General features: G+C 36.2%; 1 protein-coding gene and 1 non-coding gene across 5 annotated transcripts in view; one reads left to right on the forward strand and one right to left on the reverse strand.

The window, feature by feature from the left end:
* Positions 1-25,441, forward strand: part of KPNA3 (karyopherin subunit alpha 3) — an 88,009-nt gene that overhangs the window by 45,099 nt on the left and 17,469 nt on the right. For 3 of the 4 annotated variants that reach the window (XM_032611293.1, XM_032611294.1, XM_032611296.1), the window contains 9 exons: positions 1,942-1,986; positions 12,852-12,941; positions 13,135-13,164; positions 13,251-13,303; positions 13,443-13,538; positions 16,783-16,868; positions 18,892-18,978; positions 19,344-19,513; positions 20,897-20,941. In XM_032611293.1, coding sequence (XP_032467184.1) covers positions 1,942-1,986; positions 12,852-12,941; positions 13,135-13,164; positions 13,251-13,303; positions 13,443-13,538; positions 16,783-16,868; positions 18,892-18,978; positions 19,344-19,513; positions 20,897-20,941 — 702 coding nt within the window. The remainder of the gene's footprint in view (positions 1-1,941; positions 1,987-12,851; positions 12,942-13,134; positions 13,165-13,250; positions 13,304-13,442; positions 13,539-16,782; positions 16,869-18,891; positions 18,979-19,343; positions 19,514-20,896; positions 20,942-25,441) is intronic. The other variant, XM_032611295.1, reaches the window with a different exon arrangement.
* On the reverse strand, positions 21,788-21,894 carry LOC116743362. The gene has a single exon (XR_004346750.1). It is a non-coding gene; the product is annotated as a U6 spliceosomal RNA (small nuclear RNA).

The following is a 25,441-nucleotide window of genomic DNA, read 5'->3' on the forward strand; positions in this document are numbered from 1 at the left end:
TGCATCATTCCATCACATTAAATAAATGTTACTAATTTGAATTTTGTTTGGCAGTTTTGTTTATATTTAATATATATCTATATTTAAGCACGAGTTTATATCTAGGTTAATATTTCAATGTATTTAACAAAGTGTGTAATTTGTGTTCCATGGGATATTTTTTCCCTGCAAAGAGATTAATTTATTACTGCACTTTAAGAAAACTTGACAGAGGTACCATAACAAAAGAATCATTAAATAAAATATAACATACTGAATCTAGCAGTATATTAAAATAATAATATACCATAACATGTAGCCTTTATTCTGAAAATGTAACCATTTATCATATTTGTATGTGTAATAAAATAATCCATTATATCACTATGTCAATGGGAGAAGGGATATCTAGTCATTTCACTAATTCCTGTTAAGACATTCCTGATAGAGCCTCTTAGTAAATTGTAGAAGGATACTTCTTTATCTTTTGATACAAAATATCTATCCCAAATTTATTTTCATTTTTATGTGATTTTAAGGCCATGACAATGAGGCATTTACTTTTTTTAAACATGAATCGTTTGCAATAGAATACATTAGTTGCAAGCATCAAAAATCAGCTCTGGCTGACTTAAGAGCAAAACCATAATTTATTAGAAGAATATGAGGTGGGGGTTCCGGGCAGGCCCTGCCGACTCAGAGAAAGAAGCCTCTAGAGACGGTGCACCTGCAGATGGAGCAAGGTGGTGCCTGCCCACAGGGCCCTGGGGCTCCATCCCCAGGAGAGGCCGGGAGCCGCTCCTTAAAGTCGGGGGACCCCTACAGGCTTTCTTACCTGAGGACCAGGGACGATGAGGACGACCCAGCAGGGCTGCTGTGAGAAGGGCCTGCCACGATGCTTGAGAAGTGCTCAAAAGGTGTCCTGGACCGCTGTGCCCCTGAGGACCCTGCTTCCTCACCAGTGTGGACTCTGAGGTTCCCAAACTGCTGTCCTGGAGCAAGACTCCTTGAAAGGATTGCCAGTACTCAGCGTCTCTGTTACCTTTGCTGGGTGCTTTTTAGAAACTATGGCAGCCTTCCCACCAGGGTTCCACCCAAGCACTTGTCAGAGTTTCTGGTGGCTTCCTTGTGGCTCGTCCGCCCGTCGGCACCTGGCCTCTGGGACACACCTTCTTCGGGTCTCCTGTGCTCCTCCCCCAGCCCGGCTGCTTCTTCCACCTCCTCTGGCTCTGTCCTGGGGCCCTGCCCCTGTGCACTCATCACTTGGGGTCCCGTTGTTTGAATTACTCTCTGGGTGTTCTCTGTGCCCACTACTCTTCAACTTTTCTATTTCCATAATAAAAAGATGAAAAAAGCAGAAAAGTAAAATAAAAGAATATGAGGTGAAAAAAAAAAAAAAAAAAAAGAATATGAGGTGGTTCAAAGAATGAGTTACGGACACCAGGTAACTAGGAACACAGCAAGTTCAGGATATGGGCATGGTTCACTACTTTGTCCAAATGCTTCCTTTGGAAATTAATGTGCTTTTTTTTTTTTCTTTCCATTTTGCTCTAGGTTTAGAGTTATAGGGGAGAGTTCTGCTGGCTGAGTTTAAGCTCATGCCCTGTTTTTGCTAGGAGAAAGTGAGATGCTTTAATAGATGGTTCCATCAAGACTGTACACAATGGAGAGTATATAATTCCCCATAGAAACCTGGGTGCAGTTAGGAAACGGGGATGGATCCTAGGCAGCCAAGCTCTACCTCCCACTCCCCACAAAACTAACCAACAGATATCCAGTAAAATAGACAGGAGTTTTGGCTTTTTAACCTCCTGTAGTTCATCATTTAAAGTCTAAAACTGATTAATCCTTAATCTTTAAAAATAGAATCTTAAATTTAAATCTTAAATGCCAGAGACCTTAATTTATGTACTAGCAGTATCAATATTTAGATACTTATGAAATTTTTGGCTTTCTTTTTAGACAATGCGAAGACACAGAAATGAAGTGACAGTTGAACTGCGAAAGGTAAGAGTGATTTGTGTTTAATAAAAAATAATTAGATTTTTTCTGATGTTAAAATTTTGTATAACTTGAATAATGAAAATACTACAGCAAATTAGTAGGCATCCCTAAAACTACACAGCATAATATATCATTAAATAATTTATAATGGTATACATTTATAGAAGCTTCCATTTATTGAGTTACCAGGCACTGTGTGAAGTACTTTACCACTGTCATTGAAATTCTCACAACATCTGATGAAGTTACTATTGTTTTTTCTTAATAACCTCTTTCTATGTGGGCTATGTGCTAGACAGAATTCCTCCACCTTCCTCATGTAAAAGTTAAATGTGCTTGTTAAAGACACTATAGAAAAATAAAGTAGAATAATCTTATATCTTACCAATTGAATGCAACTACTGTTAAAATTTATTTTCTTTTCTTCTATTATTTTTGAATTACCTTCATTAGATTGTATTTTCATGCAAGCAGATTTTATTTTAAGCAAATTTTAATTACCAGTTAACAAAGTACACATAATAAATTCTGTCTATATACATGTACATTAAAAAAATAGATTTGAAACTTATTTCTAAATCTTTGTGTTTGTCTTAGATTAGATTTTCTTGATCTAATTCACTCCTAAAACTCATAAAACTCATATATTAAATTATCATCTTGAAACTTTGCAGTTTTAGAGAGAAAGAAGGTCTTGATTCTGAGAGTACATACTCTTTCAGTGAGTCACTAGCATCAAATGGACCTGTGCATTTATTTACTCAATAAGTATTATCATACCCACTTTGTGTTATTAATTTTTACTCAGCATCGATGTTAATGCTCCTTGGTATAGTATATAGTTCCTGAGACCCATTCTCCTGTACCCCCTCTGCTCCATTTTTTATTAAATTCGAAAAATACTTGCTAATCCCATGTTCTTTCAACTCCTTAACTTCATGGATACTTACAGATTAACATCAGTGCAAGTTTTTTCAGCTCCTTGGGTCATTTGGACCAGAGAAGTGAACTAAACCCTAGCTTAATAAAGTAAGGTGAGCTCCTTGCCAGTCGTAACACTTTGGACTTGGCTTCTTTTTCTTTTCCTTTTAACTTTTTATTAACATATAACACACCTACAGAAAAGTCAACACAACTTAAGTGTACAGCTTGATGAATTTTCACAAAGTGAACACATTTGTGTAACCAGCTCCTAGATCAAGAAAGAAACACTACCTGTATCCCAAGGCCCCTTCACAGTTTCTGCTTTCCCCCAAAGGCAACCATTATCCTGATTTCTAACATTATAGATTATTTTACATATTTTGCATATTTTGAACTTTATATAAATAGAATTGTGTGTATCCTTTTGTATCTGGTTTTTCATTCATCATGTAAAGATCATTCTCTGTAATAGAGCTGATAGGAATAAAATTGGAATTAAGTAATTATTCATTTGTTGTTATCTCTTCACATTACACCAGCTATCTCCAGATGTGAACCTTCACTTTCCCTTAACTTTTCATGCTTGGAATACAATTCTGAAACTTTTGTATTGGTCTTAGTATTACTCAGAATCCTCTCCTGTTTTAAGCTTTTTCGCCCTTCTGATATGCTTATAAATCTAAGCTATTCACTTATATTTATATTTGGTGATTTGTTCCTTTTATACTTGTGCTGCCCTTTGTATTTAATTTATAGAATTAAAATTTCTTGCTTATCAGAGTACATCTCTCTTGGCCTCTCCCGCTGCGGAGCACAGGCTCCGGACGCGCAGACTCAGCGGCCACGGCTCACGGGCACGACCGCGTGTCCCCTGCATCGGCAGGCGGACTCTCAACCACTGCACCACCAGGGAAGCCCCCAGAGTACATCTTTTTGAATATTCACCTTGGTTTCTTTAGAGACCGCTTTCTTATCTCCTCTTTTTTTTCCTTCTGGATAACATTATTTCCTTTCCAATTACTATGATTAATTCCTGAAAAATCCTTGTAGGAGGATCAAAATAAAATTAACTGAAGAAATATCAAGCAGTTCCTTATTTCACATTTCAGAATTCCCTAAGTAAGCAGCAGAAAGTGACCCTTTCCTGAAACAATGCCTGTACTTCAAAGCTTAATTGATTTTGATATAATTCTCCAGAGGTGTATAGAGCCCTTCAAAAGAAGATTCCTCCACTCTTTATGGTCAGAGTGTCTGCCTCTGATTTCAGCCTTGCTGTCTCTGTTGCTCCATTGAGGAGACAGTCACAGCATTGTTATTACTGACATTGAGATTCTTGAGAATACAAGAAAGAGAGCTCGTTCCCAGCTTCTTAGATGAGCTCTACACACTTCTGTTAGATGGTAAGCTTCTAAAGTGAAGGTAGTAACCACACTCCCCGACCCAGCCCCGACCCCCAACCCCAGTACTCCCAGGTCTCTCTCCTAGCCCATCCCAAAATGCCCAGTCAAATTCTGGACATGTAGTTGGTACTCATTACATGCTCATGTTCAAGAATTTAATTGAATTATGATATCTTCAATTTTTACTTAAATTTAAATCATTTATTGAAGCTTTAAGAGAAACACTTTAGATATAGAACAGTGCTCAGAAGCACTGATCTGTGACAAGTCAGGGAGCTTGTGTCAAAATGTTAAGACACTGCTTCCTTTACCATCAAAGTCTTTCTGCCTAAATAAATGAATAATGGAACTAAATGGTGTGTTTATTTTCACAGTTGATTACTAACACAAGTTCCTTATCTTGTAGCAAACCTAAAACAAATAATTTGTTCGAGGACGTTTAGCCAGTGGCCATACTTTGAATAACACTGATACTGATCTATAAAAATTGAGGGTGAAATCTAGTTATTAATATGTAGTGCTTTACTGGCCTCAGACTCTTTTTGTTTGAACTCTTTTGTTTTCTTTTGTCTCCTTGATCTCTTGCTTTCTTATTTAATTAGGCCCTTATGCATCAACATTTACACAGAAGTCTGTATTTCTGTTTTATATCATGTTGAAAACAGAATTACATATGAATTAAATAACTTGCATAAAGTCACACAGCTGAAAAATGGCAGAGCTGAGCTTTTAACCGTTATGCTATGATGCCTCTCAATGTAAATGTTTAAGTGAATAATGCCTCATAAATTGAAAATTGATCCAAAACCTGTCACTGGCATTTATAACTTCGGCACATTGTATTAAACTTGATATAATCTTCTCTTGGTGATTGATCAGTCAGATATGCCATAGTACTTTACTGTCATTAGATCTGGGATTGGGGCAGGTTGAGTTCTTACATAAAGAAAAACACCACCAAAATGCCCATTGGACTGATCGGATCCAGTACTTGGTTTAGCTGTCTGACTTAAGTAAAATATCTCTTTTTAAAAATAGCCTAAAAAAAAAAAAAGCCTAAATTCCCCATATTAACAAGCTAAAGAGGAAGCGTCATATGATCACATCAACTGATGCTGAAAAAGCACTTGACACCCCATTCCTGATAAAACTCAACAAATTAGACATAGAAGGGGATTACCTGGATTTGATAAACAGCATCTACAAAAAACCTCATAGCTAACATCATACTTAATGGTGAAAGACTAAATGCTTTTCCCCTAAGATCTGGGAACAAGACATGGATGTCCATTCTCACCACTCTTATTTATTGTAGTGCTGGAAGTTCTAGCCAGTGCTGTAACTCAAGAAAAAGAAATAAAAGACGTAATTTGGAACAGAAGAAATAAAACTTTCCCTATTTCTAGATGACATGATTATCTATGTAAAAAATGCTGAAGAAGCTCGGTGCTTTGTGACCGCCTGGAGGGGTGGGATAGGGAGGGTGGGAGGGAAGGAGACGCAAGAGGGAAGAGATATGGGAACATATATATATGTATAACTGATTCACTTTGTTATAGAGCAGAAACTAACACACCATTGTAAAGCAATTATACCCCAATAAAGATGTTTAAAAAAAATGCTGAAGAATCTAGAAAAAAGTTTCTAGAACTAATAAGTGAGTTTGGCAAGGTCACAGAAAACAAGATCACACATAAAAGTTAATCACTTATATATGCTAACAATGAGCTTGCAGAAACCAAAATTAAAAGCACAGCGCCATTTATAAGCACTCCAAAGAACATAAAATACCTTGATATACATTAAGAAAACATGTATAGGATCTGTATGCTGAACATTATAAAATGTTGATGAAAGAAATCAAATAAGACTTAAGTAAATGGAGAGGCATATACTGTGGTCATTGTCTTAGTAAAGATGCCTGTTCTCAAGTTTATCTGTTTTCAAACTCTCTCCAGGGTTTTTTTGTAGACATAGACAAGCTTATTCTAAAACGTACATGGAAAGGCACAAGCTCTAGAAGAGCTAAAATAATCCTGATAAAGAGTAAAATAGGAGCAGTTGCTCTACCCAATATTAAGGCTGCTAGAATAGCTACAGTGATGAACAGTGTGGTACTGGCAGAAGGATAGACATCAGTGGAACAGAGATAGAACCCAGAGATCAGCCCATACAAAAACACCCAACTAATTTAATGCACGAAGGATAGCGTTTTAAACAAATGGTACAGTACTAGAACAATTGGACATCCATAGGCAAAAAGAAAAGAAAAGAACCTCAATCTAAATCTCACACCTTATACAAAAACACAAAATGGATCCTAGATGTAAAAGTAAATCATAAGGCTTTTAGAAACAAAAAATTGGAGGAAAATCATCAGGATCTAGAACCAGGCAAAGAGTTCTTATACTTCACCACAAAATCATAATCCATAAAAGGAAAATCGGATGTTAACAAATTTAAAAATTTTGCTCTGTGAAAGCCCATGTGAATAGGATGAAAATACAAGCTAGAGACTGGAAGAAAACCACATATCCATTACAGGACTGGTATCTAGCATATGTAATGAACTCTTAAAGCTCAGTAGTAAAAAAAAAAAAACCCCAAACAATCCAATTAGAAAATGGGTAAAAGATATGAAGAGACATTTCATTAAAGGAGATATACCAACAGCAATCATGCTGCTGCTGCTGATTAATGCATCATTAGCCATCAGGGAAATACGGACTAAGACAAACTAAAAGCATGTATCAGAGTGGCTAAAATAAAAAGACAGTGATAATACCAGATGCTGGTGGGGATACAGAGAAACTGGATCACTCATACATTGCTGGTGGGAATGTAAAATGGTACAGACACTCTGGAAAACATGCAAACTACTGATAGAAGCAGCAGCTTGCATGAATTTCCAGAGAATTATGCTGGGCAAAAAAAGCCCATCACAAAAAGATTATATACTGTACGATTACATTCATAGAATATTTTTCAAATGATAAAATTTTGGAAATGGAGGACAGATTAGTGGTTACTGGGGGTTGGTAGGGGCTGGAGGTGAGAGGGCATTTTCTGGTTTTGGAACTGTTCAGTATCTTGACTATAATGGTGGATACAAGAACATATACAGGTGATAAAATTGTATAGAACTAAATACACATAAACACACATACAGTGAATGCAAGTAAGACAGAAAATCTGAATAAAATCAGTGGATTGTATCAATGTCAGTGTCCTGGTTGTGACGTTTTACTATAGTTTTGCAAAGTGTTACTATTGGGGAAACCTGGGCAAAGTGTACGAGGGATTTCTGCATTATTTCTTACAACTGCATGCAGATTTACAATTATCTCAATAGAAGTTTTAATTAAAAAACCCTGAATTAGTAAATTAGAATCCATTTGAAAAGAAGAAAAGCAGCCATTTGTTAAGATCAGTTAAGTGATTCTTCAGGAACAATAATTTGTGTTAGGTTGTCAGATTTTTACCTGATTGATGAACAAGTAATGTTGTTTTTTTCCCTCCAATTTTCAGTTGAGGTATAACACATTGAGCAGAGTGCCCAAAATGTAAAGATAATATATAAAACTCCTGGGTGAATATTCATGTAACCACCCATCAGTAGTATCACTTCATAAATGTTTATATTGAGGGGAAAATCTGTCTTGTGAGCATTTTTTTTCTACCTCTTTAGAAGCATTTAGATGCAACCAGAGTTGGACTACATCTTAAAAAAAGCAAGCAGTAGAATATATTTAAGAAACAGTCTCTGTAGCCACCACAGTCTCAGCTCTGCAGTCTCTGGGTTCAAATCTTAACTGATATTTCCCAGGTATATAATTTAGTTTAGCCAGGTTCTCTGTGTCCCCATTTATTCATCTGTAAAATAAAGATTTAAGTTTTACAGGACTAGCACTAGATAAAGATTTAAAACAATGAGGGTATTGCTGGATAAAAACAAATTTAATTACTTATTTAAGTTTGAAGTGTGGCTGGTAAATAATTATCTGTCCTTCATCACATATGTAAGAAGTGACTGCTGACTTGTTCCACATATTTAGGTATGGGATTGCAAGCCACTTTTTCAAGATGGAATGAAGAAGAAAAACTTTATATAGAGATTAATAACAGAATTTGTTAAGTCAAAAAATATAAGGTCAAGTCATAAGAAATTGCCTGTAATTAAGCTTTGATCTACGAAGTGCAATTCCATGTGGTTCAACCAAATGTCAGAAAACAGAAGATCTAAAAAGTGTTAAATACATACATGGGATAATAGATTAATAATGGATTTCTAAAGGAACTTTAAAATGGATGTAATGTGTGTGTATGTGTTTGGAGATAAGGTAGGTGTTGAAACTAAGCCAGTTTCCATATCCTCTGAGCTCCCCTCCCACTTGACAAAAGAAAAAGATACCTTTTATAGGTGCTGAATTTATAGTACAATCTCTAAGACAGTAAAAATCTCTAGGTGACAAGCAGAAGGACAGTTTAAGTTCCTGGTTTTGGTGACGCCGCCTTTAATGGTTAATCACATCACCAGAAACGTGCCCAGAGACTGATTATCTTAACTTGGGTTGTACATATTTTTTTGCTGAGAGTGAAGTATGATTTTCGTGCCCTAGGGTGCCCCAAATGGACTATGTTAGGATGTTTTCAGTTCAAATATGAAGGTTGTTACTTACTTTTTGATAAAAGAAACAACTTACTAAGAAGGTATAATAATATTAAACTTGTGTATGCCCAAATATATGTAAGCCAAAATCGACAAGATTACAAGGAGAAATTTGTCAAAGACATAATCATTGTGGGAGAACTTTTGTCAACAATAAACACACTAGTTAACAGGAGATAGAAAGGTGTAAATAGCTTAATATGTGAATATTATCTAATAAACACATATAAACCCCATGCATATTTGAAAATTGGTTTTGTGATAGTATAAAGCCATAGTTGCTACCCTGTGCAGTGAGGTACCATGGGGCTCCATAGTGAATCAAAGGAATACCTTGGGATATTCTAAATTTTTGTGAGAAACACAGTGGCACTTAACATTTCAGATACCACAGAATCATTAGATCTTGAAATAGTTCACAATTTAAACATTAGATTGCACTGTTTTTTTAATCACATATTTTGTCTGAGTGAAATAAAATTATTTTTTAACTTCTGTGTTTTTCCCCCCAAATTGCTATTAAGTTTGGACCTAACCACCTGATAAAGGAAACTGTGAGGTACTTCTTTTGGCCTACACTTAGGCCTATAGACTGAGAAACTTCGGGAAACTCTGGTATAAAGTAAATGTCAGCTAATTTCAGTGTTGTTCAGACTTCGTTCTCTGATCACAAAACAATTAAATGAGAAATCAGTGAATGAGATAGTTACAAAAACCTCATAATTGTGGGAAAAAAGTAAGCACTTCTAAATACCTTGGGCATCAAGAAATCCTAATGGAAATTAGTTAATACCAAGATATGAACAATAGGAAGATGCTACATGTCAGAACCTGTGCGATACAGTTGAAGTGTTAACTTTACAAGAGAAGTTTATAGCAAGTAGAGAATAAAAAAATAGGAATTTAAGGGACTTCCCTGGTGGCGCAGTGGTTAAGAATCTGCCTGCCAGTGCAGGAGATACAGGTTCGAGCCGTGGTCTGGGAAGATCCCACATGCCACGGAGCAACTAAGCCCATGGACCACAGCTATTGAGCCTGTGTGCTACAGCTGCTGAAGCCCGTGCGCCTAGAGCCTGTGCTCCGCAACAAGAGAAGCCACTGCAATGAGAAGCCCGCCCACTGCAATGAAGAGTAGCCTCGGCTCGACACAACTAGAGAAAGCCCGCACACAGCAACAAAGACCCAATGCAGCCGAAAATAAATAAATACTTTTTTTAAAAAAAGTACACCCATCACTCAGCACCCAGCTTCCTTGATTCTTAGCATTTTCCCATATTTGCCTTATTCTCACTTTCCCTCTGATCTGTGTGTGTGTATGTGTATATATATGTATATATATATATAGTGGTGTGGTGCCCCCTTACACCCTTAATACATCAGTTCGTATACCTTTCAATGTAACCACAGTGTGTCAGGTTCACGTAGATAAATTTCTACTGTCCAATCCTTAGGCCCCCACTCATAGTTTGCTAGTTTTTCCCAATAATGTCCTTTATAAACCCAAGATCCAGTCCAGGATTAGACATTGCAGTTAGTTGTCATGTTTCTTAAGTCTTGTTCGATCCAGTTCTTCAGTCTTTATCTTTTTTTTTTTTTTTTTTTTGCGGTACGCGGGTCTCTCACTGTTGTGGCCTCTCCCGTTGCGGAGCGCAGGTTCAGCGGCCATGGCTCACGGGCCCAGCCGCTCAGCGGCATGTGGGATCTTCCCGGACTGGGGCACGAACCTGTGTCCCCTGCATTGGCACGTGGACTCTCAACCACTGTGCCACCAGGGAAGCCCCAGTCTTTATCTTTTATGACTGTGTATTTGAAGAGTACAGACTGGCTTTTTAATAGAATGGCACATTTGGGTTTGTCTGACTTTTCTCAGGTGGTTGTTATTACTACTACTACCACAACTATTATTGTTATTATTTTGGTCAGGAGTACCACCAAGGTGATACTGTTTTCTTGGTACATCAGACCAGAAGGCATACCATGTTGATTTTTCCTTTACTCTTTTTTTTAATGTATTTGAAAATATTTTTCTTTTTAATTTTTATTGGAGTGTAGTTGATTTACAATGTTGTGTTAGTTTCAGGTGTACAGCAAAGTGAATCAGCTATACATATACATATACATATATCCACTCTTTTAGATTCTTTCCCATATAGGCCATTACAGGGTATTGAGTAGAGTTCCCTGTGTTATACAGATTCTTCCTTTACTCTTTTTTTTTGTCACCTTTAAAAAAATATTTATTTATTTATTGTTTGGCTGCATTGGGTCTTTGTTGCAGTGCACAGACTTCTCGTTGCGGTGGCTTCTCTTGTTGTGGAACACGGGCTCTAGGTGCGTGGGCTTCAGTAGTTGTAGCACGCGCGCTTAGCAGTTGTAGCTCACGGACTCTAGAGTGCAGGCTCAGTAGTTGTGGTGCATGGGCTTAGTTGCTCCGCGGCATGTGGGATCTTCCCGGACCAGAGCTTGAACCCGTGTCCCCTGCATTAGCAGGCGGATTCTTAACCACTGCACCACCAGGGAAGACCTCTTCCTTTTCTCTTGATGATAACCTTTGCCACTTGGTCAAGATGCTGTCTGCCAAGTTTTTCCTCTATAAATTAATAAGTATTTTGTGGGGAGCCACTTGGGACTATAAAATGTGAATGCATGGATTTTCATGTTGTGAGTTTGCATTAATTTTTTAAATAATGTAGAATTAATTATTTGAGTAGTTACTAAATAAGTATGCTGTGATATAATTTGAAGTTGGTAATCTCTTAAGGATTAACATATACGTAAGCATCTGTTTAAACATGCTTACTTGTACATAGCACACAAGTAGATGTCATGCAGATAAGCCAGTAAGCTTCAGATGTCTATTTCTAGTTTTAATTTTCCTATTTGATCTGAATTTTAACCTCAATATCAATATCTCATCAGTAGCTTTCTATTGTAATCAAACACTTCTGTAAATATTGTTTTGAAGACTAGAAGGTCTTGAAATTTTAAATTGAAAAGAATCTTAGATATCATTTAGTCTTTTATCTAATTTATTTTGACTTAATCCTGTAGACAAACTAAAATCTTAGAGGAAATTTTGGTTTAATCTATATATTATGTAAAATGGCACAGGTTGCCATTACAAACAGTTGAAATCCCATAAAATGTAGAAGTATCATGCTGTTGCAAAAGCAGATAGGGGACTTCCCTGGCAGTCCAGTGGTTAACACTGCGCTTCCACGGCAGGGGGCACAGGTTCAATCCCTGACTGGAGAACTAAGATCCCACATGCTGTGCTGTGCAGCCAGAAAAAAAAAAGAAAAAGAAAGGTTAAGATGATTAAAAAAACAAAAAAGAAAAGCCAGATAACAAGAGTTTAAATCTGAGATTATAGCAAATAGATAGCATTTATGCTAATGAATTCCCATTCCCCCCACTCCCAACAAACATACAAACCTTAACATTTGAGAAGTAAACTCTTTTTCATTAAGCTGACTTCTGAATAAATTGCTTCAGGCAACCATTAGCAGGAAGTTGAAGAAAGCTAGCATACTTAGTTGAAATATATTTGCTAGACTTTTATAATAATAATTTAAATTTAAAAATTTAAATCTTCATTACAGATTAGGAGGCACAGTATTGGTCAAAACAGTTGGTGCTTAATAAATTTGGTGTCTGTGTGTATGAATGCTGGCCTTTAAAGCAGTTAATTTTGTTATCAAATCCAGAATGTGGCCTGTCATTGGTTTGCAGTATACACATTTAATTCATATTATCCTTATGTAGAGATTTTGTGTTTGTTTCATAGTTGCCTGGTAAAGTTGAAATAATTTTAGTGGATTTTTCATTAACAGCAGCCTTCACGACTTCTTAGCTATTTATTGGTTGTCTTTCAGAACAAAAGAGATGAACACTTACTGAAAAAAAGAAATGTTCCCCAAGAAGAAAGTTTAGAAGATTCAGATGTTGATGCTGATTTTAAAGCAGTAAGTTACCTTGTTCTTATAAGGTGTTTTAAAAATAATTTTTATAATAACCAGAGAACTTCATTCTCAATCTAAGACCAGTTTTACAGTGATAATTAAGGTACATTAACTCTTATCTTTAGTAAATAGATTATTCAATAAATGTAATTTTGCTATTAAACTCTTTGCTGAACTATCTTTTTTTCTTTTTAAGCAAAATGTAACACTAGAAGCTATATTGCAGGTATGTTATTAATTTAATATTTTCATTTTGAAGTATTTTGAAATTGATTTTCTTTTAATTTCTGAAATTTACATTTGGTGTTGTAGAATGCCACAAGTGATAACCCAGTGGTCCAGTTGAGTGCTGTCCAGGCTGCAAGGTAAGTACTGATTTGTCCAGAGAGAGAATTAGGTGTCATGCCTAGGGTGTCTTAGCTCATAGTCTAGAAGTAGTACATTGTTATTTCTGTTCATAGTTTGAAAATTATAGCAGTTAATTTCTTATATTTCTTTTTCTAGAAAACTATTATCCAGTGACAGAAATCCACCAATTGATGACCTAATAAAATCTGGGATTTTACCAATTCTAGTGAAATGTCTAGAAAGGGATGATAAGTAAGTGTGGATTTGACTCCCTGTTCACTTTTTTCAGCTAACTGAAAATTTGTGATTATTATTTAACCAATGGTTCCATTTGGTTTTGCATTTATCATATTTGTCATTTGTCATGTATTTTAATGTAATTTTCTTATTCTGTGATCATACTCAGTAGACCTAAAGTTCTTCTCTCTTTAGTTTATGAAGTGTGTGTATATTTTCTAGGAAAATTTTAGCATCTGTTTATTGTCTATTCTAACTTATCTCAAATATTTATAGTCTTTATTTGTTAGTTGGTTTTTTTTAAGTAATATTTTAAAACAACCCAAATAGTGTTTGAGTCACTCTTTGCTTATGAGTCTATATATAGATTAACCTCATGACTTGAGTCAACATGAATGGCTTCCAGAACTGAGTAGCTCTTTCTTACCCTGGGAATATTCCAGCTGATCTGCTGATACTCTGAGAAGTCTTTAACAGAACTCCAACCATGAGTAGTTGTCTATCATCATGGTTTTTATTTGTGGTAAATTAAAAATAAGAGGGCAGATTATAATTTTCCAGAATAGAAAGGGAAAAACACCACTTGGTATCTTTTGAGGTACTGGCCCCATTTCTGTTAGTGTCTAGAGAGATCTCGGTGTGCTATATCTTAAACTTCATCAGTTTGAGTTAAGTGGGGAGAATGTAAGTTCCAACTCCAAAATGCATTAAAACAAAGGCTAATTTTGCATTTAAGGGGCGTTTAGAGTTGGGATATTTTGCTAAGTGTTGTCTGTGAGATTTTCAGGTGACTAGATAAAATGGTGATATATAAATGTTTCTACTAAGGGTTTTCATTATTTAAAAATACTTCCTTCTGCTTTGATTATGTACCACAACCATCCCTCCAAAAGCCCTTAACACTTTTTTAATACTATCATATATATTTTCTATAACAAGATTTATTTAAGTAAAAATAAGTTTTATTTCAATTGTTAAACAAAAATTCTATTTACCTCTACTTTTAAGGCCCTCTTTTTGTTTTTGATTTGCTTTTCTTTCTTCTTCTTCTTCTCCTTCCTCTCCTTTTTTTTTTTACTTTTTGGTCTTTGGCATGGGCTCATTTGTGTGGGTGTATCTGTGAAATACAGCATATATACAGAAGAATATGCTAAAATGTATGCAGACCTGTGTAACTACCACCCAAAGTAAAAATAGAAAACTACCACCAGTCGGTGGTCTCGATCTGACTTGATGAATTTGTCATGGGAAATTGTGTCATAATCTAAAAGCCCCATAGACTTCGGAGCCAAACAGACCGTGGTTTAAATCCAGGGTTTGTTGCTGACCAAAACCCAAGTAGCATTTGAGCCTCAGATACCTCATCAATAAAATTTAGGTGGTTGTGAGGAATGAAAATAATATAAACAAAACACTATACAATACCAAGCATATAATATGTTTTCATTTATTATTTACTTATTGCACTCATTATTTAGTTTTTCTCTGTCTTCTCTTTTTTTCAAATGACATTTTAGAAGACTTTCTCTAGCTTTGTAATTGTATTTTTTACGTCTTTATGTTTTCTCATTTAAGGCCCTCATTGTCAGTATTTTACCAAACCACCTAGCCTAGTTTAATAACCCTTTCTTCTTCTAGTCTGAGACAACATAAACTGTCTCATCATCTTTGATCTTATCATCCCTTTATTTCTCCTCAGCCTCGATACCCTCTTATTTCTTGCCTTTTGCCAAAGTTCATCATGTAGTTCTTGTCTGCTCCTTCATTTTCTCATCTGTTCCATCTTTTTAACCTCACCACTTGCTATATCGCTGACATTTATTCTCCTTAAAACCTTTTCCTTCTCGGATCTCTCTACCCTTTTGATATTAACAACCTGACTCTCTTTCTTTGATATTTACAGAGTTTCTTCTAAGTCCCTAACCTTTGGCTCCCCTTGGGTTTTGCTCACTACCACCCCCTCCTACCTTGGTATTCTATTTAAAAGAATGTGTGTTTTTCAGCTGTCCATCCTAACAATGTAGATGATTTAACAGATTTTTCCTACATTGGCCTTTAACCTTTTTTATCTATTCTGCATGGACTCAAACAGTGTTTTTTTTACTTCACTTTTCAGTAACACTCTATACTTAGTATGTCTGTAGAATAAATTCCAAGTTCTGAAGCCTGAGATTTGAGTCTACTCCCCATACCACACACACAAACTTAGGTAACCTACCCTTCCAGTTTCATCCCATGTTATATTTTTGCATACCTTTTTGGCTTTAGCTCTCTTGATCCCTTCATAGTCATCTGTACACATCATGGTTATCCCACCCATGATACTTTTATTTGTATTTCCAGCTGTCAGTGCCTTTCTTTCTTTATCCCTCTTTGAAAATCTAGTTCAGTTTTCCCTTTCTTTGTGTGGTCTTCCATCACCATTCCAAATTATAATGATCTCATCCTTTCAGCAAAATTATGTAGCCCTGTGATATCTCTGGTATGTAAAGCAGATGGTGTAGTGGAATCAGAGCTTTAAGACCTGTCTAGAGGTTGTGGCAGTGATTCAACTGAGATGATGAGGGCTTCAGCTAACACAGTGATATTAGGGATGGTGCTATAAATATAAGAAATATTTAAGAGGTAAAATTGACATGACCCTATTGATTAGATGTCTGTGGGAGAGGAAGGAGTCAAGGAAAATAATGACTGGCTAAAAGTTGCAACTACCCGACTTCCCTGGTGGCGCAGTGGTTAAGAATCCGCCTGCCAATGCAGGGGACACGGGTTCGAGCCCTGGAAGATCCCACATGCTGCGGAGCAACTAAGCCCATGCACCACAACTACTGAGCCTGCGCTCTAGAGCCCGCAAGCCACAACTACTGAGCCTGTGTGCCACAACAGCTGAAGCCCGAGCACCTAGAGCCTGTGCTCCATAACAAGAGAAGCCACAGCAATGAGAAGCCTGCGCACCACAGCAAAGAGCAGCCCCCGCTCACTGCAACTAGAGAGAGCCCATGCACAGCAACGAAGACCCAACGCAGCCAAAAATAAATAAATTTAAAAAAAAATGTTGCAACTACCAATGGACGTAAAGAAGTAAGTTTATATTGACTGACTTTGAGAGCAAATGAGACATTCAGGTGGCGATAGCCAACAGGCAGTTGGACATAATAAGACAAAGTTCAAGAACAAGGTAAAGGATAACCATATAATCTGCAGGTCATAAATGTAAATGGTAGTTATGTGTCTAAAGAGTTTTTATTGTTTTTTGCAGTCCTTCATTACAGTTTGAAGCTGCGTGGGCATTAACTAATATAGCATCAGGAACTTCTGCACAGACTCAAGCTGTTGTACAGTCTAGTAAGTAAACTAGTTAATTTAATTCCTTACTTGCTGGACCCTTTTTTTTTTTTTAAAGGGAAGGAAGTGGTGTCTTAGTGTAAAGACAGTTTTATTTAAAAATTGTGAATATTATAAGTTACTTATGATAGTTGATATCTTTACTATAGCTGTCATTAATCTATCATTGAATAATTTTAATTGTGGTTACTAAAAAGTGAATAAGAGTTTTATCTTTTTGGGTCAAGGCCATGTCCTAATAATAGGGTTTAAATTTTCTATTCCTAATGTCTCCAAGGTGCTGAGTAACTTATATCTTTTAGCTTGTAACATATATTTTTAAAATTTTGCTTACCTCAAAATGGGCTAAATGTTATTAGCATGTTGACCCAAACTGTCAAAAGCTCTTTGAAAAAAACTGGATGTCACCAGGCAGTCTTAAAGTGTGGCACACTTAACTGACTTCAGGTGGTACTTAAGGTGATTCTAAGTAGTAAATGATACAGCAATAAGTTACATTGAATCAAGTAGTGAGAATACTATTTTCTTTCACTTTTGTTTTAGATATTTCAGTAATGTCAAAGAGAAGATTTCTAGGTAGATGTTAGATGTAACAAAAAGGGAACAGCAGATTTTAGACTAGGGCTTTCAATAGAGACTAGTAGGTACAATTAAATAACAGTGTTTTGTTTTCATTTTTAATTTTTTGGTTATCTTCTATGTGTGGTGATTGATACTGGTATTCTGTTTACAGAAGTGATGAATAAAATTAGTTAAAATACAAATATGAGGCAGTTCAAACCCTCATACATTGCTGGTGAGAATGTAAAATAGTGCAGCCTCTTTGGAAAACAGTTTATTAAAAGGTTAATCATAGAGTTACCATATGGCCCAGCAGTTCCCCTACTACATGGAACCAAGAGATATGAAACCATGTGCACAGAAAGACTTGTACAGAAATGTTTGCAGCAGCATTACTCATATTATTCATAATAGCCCCCAAATGGAAATAACCCCAGTATACATTAGCTGATGAGTAGATAAACAAAATGTGGTATACCATTGAATACTATTCAGCAATAAGAAAAAATGAAGTACTTATACATGCTATAAGATGGACAAACCTCAAAAACATTATTCTAAATGAAAGAATCCAAACAAAAAAACTACATATTATACAAGTTCATTTATGTGACATGTCCAGAAAAGGAAAGTCTGTAGAGACAGAAAACAGTAAATGGTTGTTTAGGGCTGGGGGAGAGGGTAGTAGGACTTCTCTGGGTATGGGATTTGGGGGTGATAGAAATGTTGTAAAATTAGATTGTGGTAATGACAACACAACTCTGTATAAATACTAAAACCATTGAATTGTACACTTAAACAGATAAATTATATTGCATATAAATTATATCTCAATAAAGCTATTAAAAGTGTGAGTCAGTTTTAATTTAAATGTTAAATAAATAATACAGGTAGTCCAGAGATACAGCTAAAAATCCTAGAGGTAGTGCACAATTGACTGAAATTTAAGAAAAAGTGATCTAGCTTATGCTTAGTTTCTACAGGTAATGAATATGATGCCAGTGTTTTGGAATTTGAGTTAACACATAAGTTATGTAAAGAGTAAGGATTATAATGATAAATTATCTTGAAATATAGGGTAGGCCTGATATGGGGATAATCATTTCTTTAGTTAATCCCATGTCAGCAATTGGATCATATTGACTAAAGTATTATATTCTAAGGTTACATGTTCAGGGTAGAAATTTTTTTAATGAATTATGGGAAAAATTTTATGCTGTTGTTTTCTTTTAATTAATAATATATAACAGCAACTTCTAGACACTGTCAATAGGTCTGTTACTTGAATACTACTAGGGGAAAACACTAAAATTTATTATATTTAGGCTAAAGGTATTTGCCACATTTATTCATTCAGTGAATTATCACTGGGCAACTATAGTGTGCCAAGCTCTGTATACAGGCTGAAATCTATGACTCTTCAACATTTTGCAGTGTAAATATTAGTTTTTCTTTATTATAGATGCCGTACCTCTTTTTCTAAGACTTCTCCATTCACCACATCAGAATGTTTGTGAACAAGCAGTATGGGCTTTGGGAAACATTATAGGTAAGTTGAATTTAGGTTTGAAAAGACTCCAATTAAGTATCTTAATTAACTTTTCTCCTACATTGGCATAGCCATTACACACTATGTTTCCTCTAATTTTAATGTGGGTTGACTACCTTCTTGTTTCATAAATACTAACTTAAGATTGTACCTCTTTGAAATGGATATGCAATTTGCTATCAGGATTGGTAGGTTAAATTTGTGTTCCCCAATCAAAATCTGGAGAGATAGCAACATTTGATGCCCTTGACTAATGGTGAGGAAACATAGAACATCAGTGTCCCAACATAAGCCATTGCATACATTTCAGACTTTCTCATCCTGAATGTAATTTTTTTTTTTAAATACAATTTTCATTTCTGTAGGTGATGGTCCTCAATGTAGAGATTATGTCATATCACTGGGAGTTGTCAAACCTCTTCTGTCCTTCATCAATCCCTCCATTCCCATCACCTTCCTTCGGAACGTCACATGGGTCATTGTCAATCTCTGCAGGAATAAGGATCCCCCACCGCCTATGGAGACAGTTCAGGAGGTAAATGAAGAAATGCAAAGGCCAGATGGTATATTTTCCCTATGTTTATGCCTTAGATTTTCATGCACAGGGAATGAAATAATGTATATACTGATTTCATTGCAGGTATGAGATATTTAAGTAATGTATCATACTTAATTTTGACTCCTGTGAAATAAAAGCTGAGACTCTATGGCAGCTGAGTGAATGTCAGTCCTCCCTAATTCAAGCAGAAAAATACAAAAGAAGAAAAAATCTCAGTTTTATTACTACATTGCATTGTTGGTTTAATACTAAAAAAATAAGGGATTGCTACAGATAAAACTGGTCTACTTATATGCAAATGTTCTTGAGTGAATTTGCATTAAGTCCAATTGAAATTTCCCTTGATTCCTGACAAAATTAGTACTCTTAATATGTGGCATGCTTTGTGTTAAATCTGCTAATTAAAACAAAGTAAAATCTTTGCTATTTACATATAATTTGTGAATGGATCTGAGTATTTTAAGTTTTAAAAAATCCTATGTAACCTTTAATCACTTGACTGTGCAGAGAAATGTTGACTGTGAATCTTTAATCTTCGTAATTGATATCCTTCACAATCTTCTGCCACCTCTTGCCCTTATGGAAGGGGTACTTAGTGATTCTCCCTGCTACTGCCCCCTCCCTCCCAGGTTTAAAAGAAGATCTGTAATGCCTGAATTCAACAAACTTTATACTTTATACTGGTCATAATTTTCTTGACTAAATCTGAGGTTGAAAACTTTAATTTGACTCAAGTAGCTAAATAAAATCTTATTTTTACTTTAAGCAGGTAAGTGAGACAATGACAGCAGTTTTAAGAATAGCTTTTTAATTTTTTTAAATAATGCACTAGTTTTTCTTTTTAATATTTTATTTATTTATGGCTGTGGGGCATGTGGGCTCTTCGTTGCAGCACGTGGGCCCTGTAGTTGTGGCACGTGGGCTCAGTAGTTGCAGCGTGCGGGCTTAGTTGCCCCGTGGCATGTGGGATCTTAGTTCCTTGACCAAGGATCGAACCCACGTCCCCTGCATTGGAAGGTGGATTCTTAAAATAGCTATACTACATACTTGCATCTCCATTCTTTCCAGTTGACATATGTCATGAAGAAGGTTATTGAAAACAAATGTTTTTCCTTTAAGGTACATTAATCTCTGCCAGACTTAATTGAATATTTCAATTAGACATCTGAAATATTGTTTTGGTTTTTCAGATTGAATTTATCATATTTTTATTTTCCTAATAGAGATTCAAACAAACTTAATGTTGTTTTTCTTGCCCTGCAAATAGTATTTACTGCTTTTTTTAATCACAGTTATTCATTTTTACAAAGACGTCTTCATCAAGTCTAGTATTATTTATTGTTTGTCTTCTTTCCTCAGATTTTGCCAGCATTATGTGTCCTCATATACCATACGGACATAAACGTAAGTAAAGCAGAAGCTTAGATTTGGGATTTTGCTCTGTCTGGGACTAAAAGGGTTTGTTTGTTTTTTTTTAAAGGGTTATTTATTCTTATGCTTTTAATAAGAGTCAGCATATATCTTATTAACTTGTCAAGCTTTCACAATGTATGTGGTTTTCAGAAACAGGATTAAAGTTAAATTAAGTTTGTATCTTACATCATTCAGATAGCAAAAATGCTAACTTTAGAGAAATGATCACATATGTAGTTAATTTAGTTATTTGTGTCATAATAGTGTTTTAAAGTATTAATATTTATAAAGTGGTAAAAGCTTTATAAAGCTTCTTCATATTTTTTTAAAATCTCATTTTATTCTTAAAATAGGTAGGCTAGATACTGTTGTCCCCATTTTACAGAGTAAGAAACTGGGCCTCAGGGAAACATTAAGTGACTTATCCAAAGTTGCAGAGCTTGTAAGGGTCACAGTCGGTATTTAAAACTGAGATCTTCTGATGACAGATCGTGTTTACTTTCTATGAAACCACACGAACGCCCATGCTACAACCTTTTGAGATACGGTATTGAAGGATATCGAGTATACTTTTATTTTTTTAACATCTTTATTGGAGTATAATTGCTTTACAGTGGTGTGTTAATTTCTGCTTTATAACAAAGTGAATCAGCTATACCTATACATATGTCCCCATATCTCCTCCCTCTTGCGTCTCCCTCCCACCCTCCCTATCCCACCCCTCTAGGTGGTCACAAAGCACGAAGCTGATCTCCCTGTGCTATGTGGCTGCTTCCCACTCGCTATCTGTTTTACATTTGGTATTGTATATATGTCTATACCACTCTCTCACTTCGTAAAAATATGGAATGCTTCACGAATTTGCATGTTACCCTTGTGCAGGGGCCATGCTAATCTTCTCTGTATCGTTCCAATTTTAGTATATGTGCTGCTGAAGCAAGCACTCAAGTATAGTTTTAAATGCAAAGGCATCTTTACATGATTTGTCCATTACATGAGATTTAGTTAAGCAATTACTATATATATGCCGGCAAATTTTTTATCAGGCAGTCTGAAAATTCTCCTGAATGTAGCAAGGCTAAAAGTTAAATTCTTCCACAGAGTAAAACAATGGATAGGGCTTCCCTGGTGGCGCAGTGGTTGAGGGTCCGCCTGCCGATGCAGGGGACACGGGTGCGTGCCCCGGTCTGGGAAGATCCCACATGCCGCAGAGCTGCTGGGCCCGTGAGCCTTGGCCACTGAGCCTGCGCATCCAGAGCCTGTGCTCCGCAACGGGAGAGGCCACAACAGTGTGAGGGCCGCGTACCGCCAAAAAAAAAAGGATAAATTTCAGTGAATTTAGAACTGATTCTAGCGTTGATCTAGCATTAATTTGGCTTCTGATGTTCCAACTAAGATCTCTTTCTGATTTGTTGTATGTTTGTTTTTATAATCCTATCTTTGTTTGTACACACACACACATAATATGTATGTATGTGGGTGTCAGAATTATGTGTGATTTATCATTGGGATGAAGAAAATGCATCTTTGCTAACATTTCTCAAGAGGCAGTGTATAGTTCCTGTATAAATATTGAACTACACGTTTTGCTAGTTAATTTTAGGACTTTAAGTTCTTAGGAGGGTGTCTTCTAAAGGCAACTAAAGTAACTTTTTATTTGTGAAGTATTAGCCTGAACTGTCATAAAAATTAAGTGAAAACTGTTTAGTTATACACTGTCCTGTTTTCAAAATGGATGTAAAAGTGACTTAGCAACAGACATAAGATAATACATATCTTAAAAGAAAGGGGGAGGAGGTAAAATTCTCTTTATAAATGTATTTGTTGTTATTGAATGCTAAATTTAGTCCTAAGCTTTCTGAAAGCCAAAATTAAAAGGCAAATAAGCAAAATATCTGATATTTCCATCAAGACATTTACCCTAGGACATTATGGAATTGATTATAGGCAAATAAAAGCTTCCATCACCTATTGGTCTTGTTTATTTGAAAGCTAGAGGTATTAAAGTGATGAAGTACTGTAGTTATAAGTATATTTATTGAGTTTAACAAACACAGGTTGTTCCTCTTAAGCCAGAATTGCACAGAGAATTATAGGCACAGAGATGAAGAAGACATAGAGGCCCTGCTCTCTAAGACCTCAACATTAGTAGCAGGTAAAAAGAGTGAATGGAATGAACTTTTGTCAGTTACTTGCTATACTAAATCTGTTTCAATAATTTCCTTTTATCTTACCAGCACCCTTATGAGATAAGTTTTGTTCTCTTATTTTACAAGTAAGGAGACTGAAACTTAGTCAAGTAAAATAACCTAAGGTCATACAGTGAATAAAAGCCATGACTGAGAATTGAAGCCAAATCCAAAGCCTATGCTCTTTCATACCATGATCACATAAGCACACAATATGTGTGCAAACAAACAAGAAAAGAAAAGTAAAACAGAGGAATGACCAAAATGCTAGAATTATGAAAGCACATATTCTCTCTGGCAACCAGAAAGCTTCATTGAGGAAGTAACATTTGAAATAAGCATTATAAGGAGATGGTCGTGGAAGTGGTGATAGAAGTGAAGAAGATGATTATGTTAATAGTTGGCATTTATTAAGGGTTTTAAAGTGTGCCAGGCACTGTTTTAAGTACTTTTCATATGTTTACTCATTTATTCCTTATAAAAAATCCTATGCGATTGGTTACTATAATTATCTCCATCTTACAAACAAGGTAAAAAGAAAACAGATAGTTAAGTAATTTGTCTAAAGTCATACAACTAGGATAAGAAGGATTTTGTCAAGTTGAAAAGGTCATTTCAGGTACATGAGGAGCAATAATAAGGAATCAAGAGGACACATGGAGGGTGTGGAGAATACAGGTGGTTAATAAACCAACACGTTTGCTGGGGAGTTAAGTTTCAGGGTTTTGAATGCTGTTTTAAGGAATTTGGGCTTATCTTGTAATCAGTGCAGAGTCATTGAAGATTTTCAAATAGAGGAGTGATATGCTCATGTCCGTTATAGTCAGATAACTTGGAAGAGGCAAGGAGGGTCTGGAATGGGGAAAGTTTGAGTGTAGCCTGGCCTATTTTACTATCATAATAGGTTTAAGGAAGTTGATGAAGGTATGAGCCCGAAGCTAATGGTTAGGAGAGAGAAAGTGAGTTAGAACTTCAAGAGGAAAGGATCAAAGAGAAGGAGAAGTAAAAATTACCTTGGTTTCTAATTTGGCAATCTAAATGGATAGTAATGCCATGAACCATCAGGAGTCAAGCAAACGGATGAGACTGGTAGAGGGAGATGATGGGTTTATTGTAGAACAGACACATTCATTCTGATTTATTTGTTGTTCCTCTGTAGTAATGTTTCCAGGAAGGAAAAGGCCATACATCTTTGAGATTTATCAGTACTTAAGAAATTCATGAAAATATGGACATGGAGTAAGATTCAGAAAAAGGGCTAAAAATTGAATTCTGAGGAATTCTCTGCATTTGAGCAGTGGTAACAAGGGAAAAGGAACCAGCCAAGGAGTTTTTTAAAGTAGAGAGACGGAAATATAAATTGTGAAGCAAAGAGTGGGGAAAAAAATAAGGCAGAGATTTAGCAGGCTCTAGATCATACAGAGTCTTGTGTACCACCTTAGGACTCATGTATCCTCTTTATGTAGCTGAGAGGGAGCTACATTATGGTTTGATAATTTATACCAATTATGAGTGGAGTGTAGATTTTAGAGGAAAGTGGAGTTGAGAAGACAGATCGGTGTTGATTTTGTGGTGTGAATGAGAGAAAATGAGGACCAGAACCAGAGCTTAGACATTAGCAATAAAAAGACAAGGGAGGACTGTAGAAATGTTTAGATGATAAATTTGCTGGTTTTGATATGGGTGGTGAGAGAGAAGAGAGGAGTCAGGGATAGTACCCAAATTTCTAACTTGGGTCTTAGGGTAGGACACAACAGAAAAGAAGAATAGCAGCAAGGAGAGGTATAAAACAGCAGGACATGGGCTTCCCTGGTGGCGTAGTGGTTGAGAGTCCACCTGCCGATGCAGGGGACGTGGGTTTGTGGCCCGGTCCGGGAAGATCCCACATGCCATGGAGTGGCTGGGCCCGTGAGCCATGGCCGCTGAGCCTGCGCGTCTGGAGCCTGTGCTCCGCAACGGGAGAGGCCACGGCAGTGAGAGGCCCGTGTACCGCAAAAAAAAAAAAACAGGACAGACTTCATTTATGAGACAGTCACTAGTGAGACTGCTGGAGAAGCTGCGTTAGGGTGTGGAGAGAATTAGTTGGTTTATGGACATTCGTATGCCTTTGTGACATTAGAAGAATCACTAGATATTGACCCCCGAGGACTAAGAAATCTGGACTGATTCAGGTCAGTCTGTGTTCATTTGCTTTCTAGTTATTGTGCTTCTTAGAAAAGTTAAGGTGCAATTGCAGTGATTCTGTAGCATTTGGTTTTCCTGTCCTTTCTGAGTTGTTCATCCATGGCTTGACATGCACAGA

This window comes from Phocoena sinus, chromosome 18, assembly GCF_008692025.1.
Source record: "Phocoena sinus isolate mPhoSin1 chromosome 18, mPhoSin1.pri, whole genome shotgun sequence".
In the NCBI taxonomy this organism is placed as follows: domain Eukaryota; kingdom Metazoa; phylum Chordata; class Mammalia; order Artiodactyla; family Phocoenidae; genus Phocoena; species Phocoena sinus.